This window comes from Lipotes vexillifer, unplaced genomic scaffold (genome assembly GCF_000442215.2).
Source record: "Lipotes vexillifer unplaced genomic scaffold, Lipotes_vexillifer_v1.1 scaffold841, whole genome shotgun sequence".
In the NCBI taxonomy this organism is placed as follows: Eukaryota; Metazoa; Chordata; class Mammalia; order Artiodactyla; family Lipotidae; genus Lipotes; species Lipotes vexillifer.
Window position 1 is genome coordinate 576409 of NW_006798403.1, and position 1956 is coordinate 578364.

The 1956-nt window shown below is 57.0% G+C and overlaps 1 protein-coding gene across 1 annotated transcript in view; it reads right to left on the minus strand.

Moving 5' to 3' along the window:
* Positions 1–617, minus strand: part of GTF2A1 (general transcription factor IIA subunit 1) — a 49121-nt gene extending 48504 nt beyond the window's left edge. The window contains exon 1 of the mRNA XM_007470466.1: positions 185–617. Coding sequence (XP_007470528.1) covers positions 185–214 — 30 coding nt within the window. The 5' untranslated portion in view covers positions 215–617. The remainder of the gene's footprint in view (positions 1–184) is intronic.
* Positions 618–1956: the final 1339 nt, after the last annotated feature.

The following is a 1956-nucleotide window of genomic DNA, read 5'->3' on the forward strand; positions in this document are numbered from 1 at the left end:
CGCCGCCCGGCGCACTGGCCCGCTCCGCCTGAGGCGGGAAGCGGCGGCGGCGGCGGCGGCGGCGGCCGCGCGGGCGGCTGAAGAGAGTCGAGGCCGGGAGTCGCGGCCGTCCCCGCCCCCGCCCGGTCCGGCCGTTGCTGCCGCCTGAACGAAGCCCCCGCCGGCCACCAAACCACGTCCTTACCACGGTGTTTGTATTTGCCGAGTTCGCCATTTCCACACACAACACAAACAAGAGGGGGGCAACCCCGAGAAAAGATAAAAACAAAAACAAACAAACAAAAAAAGAACACCCGGAGGGTGACCCAAGCCACCGCAAAATTGGGGGGAAAAATTTTTCAAACAAAATCGGATCCTGACGGAGGAGAGGGGAGCGGTGAGAGGAGGTAGAGGAGGAGAGCAGTTCTCGGAGCTAAAAACTCGAGAATCGCCCTTTAAAAAAAAAGGCCACGACCCTTCAGGGGTCCTGGGGGGCGTTGCCCGCTCCCCACCCCGCACCAAGGAGGGAAACCACCTCCGGTCGCCGCTCCCCGCGCCGCCGCTGCCGCCACCGGCTGCAGCTCCAGCCGTCCAGTCCGCCCGCTTCTCCCCTTTATATAGTGAGCCAACAAGCTGCGCGAACCGCCGCCACCGCCGCTGCCGCCGAGAGACAGGGAGGAGGGGGAGGGAGGGGCGGAAGGGGCGGGGGCAGAGGTGGGCGGGTCTGAACGCGAGACACCGCGAGAGCCGCGTGCGCAGGCGCGCCGGGGCGGAGGCCGCCGCGCGTCGTCACGCGCAGTGGAGGCTGTTGTGAGGGCAGGGCCCGGGGACTTAAGTAGTGAAGTTGGACCGCTGTCTCCCCAAATCTCGCGTGATCACGTGGTAGGCACCCAGGCGGAAGTCTGCACCTGCTTTGGGATGAGGAACTTGCTAAGCATTGCTGGAAAAAGCGTGAGTTCTGGTGACACAGGAGTCCAGAGCTAGCTGGGATCACCTCCCGTCGGGCATTTATGCGCCGTCGCGCGCTGGAGGGGATACGAAATGCGGAAGGGGCGCTGGCTGTTGCCCCGCTAGGAATGGCCGCGGAGGAGGGCCGGTCACGTGGCCCAGCTTCCTGGCCCTGGCGCGCTCGGACTGAGGGAAGTTTCAAATGCGGAGTCATCTCCGAGAACGGGCTCGACTCAGATTCCGATTTCCGAGGCGTTGGCACCTCTTGCCTAGGATGGGCCTTTAGCTTGCAGAATTGTGTTCGAGTTCCTAAAAGGGATGAAAGCTGATTTGGGCCCCCCGTAAACACATTCCAGAATTAATAACACCTGAAGCCGTATGAGTTCTCTCCATCAGTAAGCTACAAAGTCTCTGGGTTTAAGTTCCCCAAAGGTCCGGCCTCTACTATCCCACGTACTTTAAATGACTTTTCAAGGTGGTGGAAATGCCACCCCACCCCACCCATCGCCAACCCGAAACACTGATAACCGGGATTACGATCGCACAACTTTTCCCGGTTTTTAAAAATATTGCCCAAATTCAGTGACTCCACATGGTCAGGACATACTAACATCTGAAATACTTGGCATTTGACACACCAAGTCACATGGCCTCTCGCTGTGGAAGAGGGGCAGAAAATGTCCATGTCTTGGACAGCAACTCAGTAGGCTTTTGACCTGCTCTGCCCAAGCTAATCTCTCCTTTATATCAACATTTCACGCAGAACAGAGAATGCTCTGTTTAGAAGGCAGAGCTCACAGTACCTAATTTTCTTGTCCCTAGGAATTTCCAGAGGCATGGAACGTAGTCTGGACAAGTGAGGGAGTTTATTCTCAAAAGGCAAAGCCAAACAAAATGTCAAACTTGTATGCCTCTGAAACCATAGTTGAGGAATATCAGTTGCTTCTCAGTTCCCTGCACAGCTGCTTGTTTGGGAGCATCAAAAGAACAACAACAACAACAACAAAATCACAGGAAATCATAGTGTTC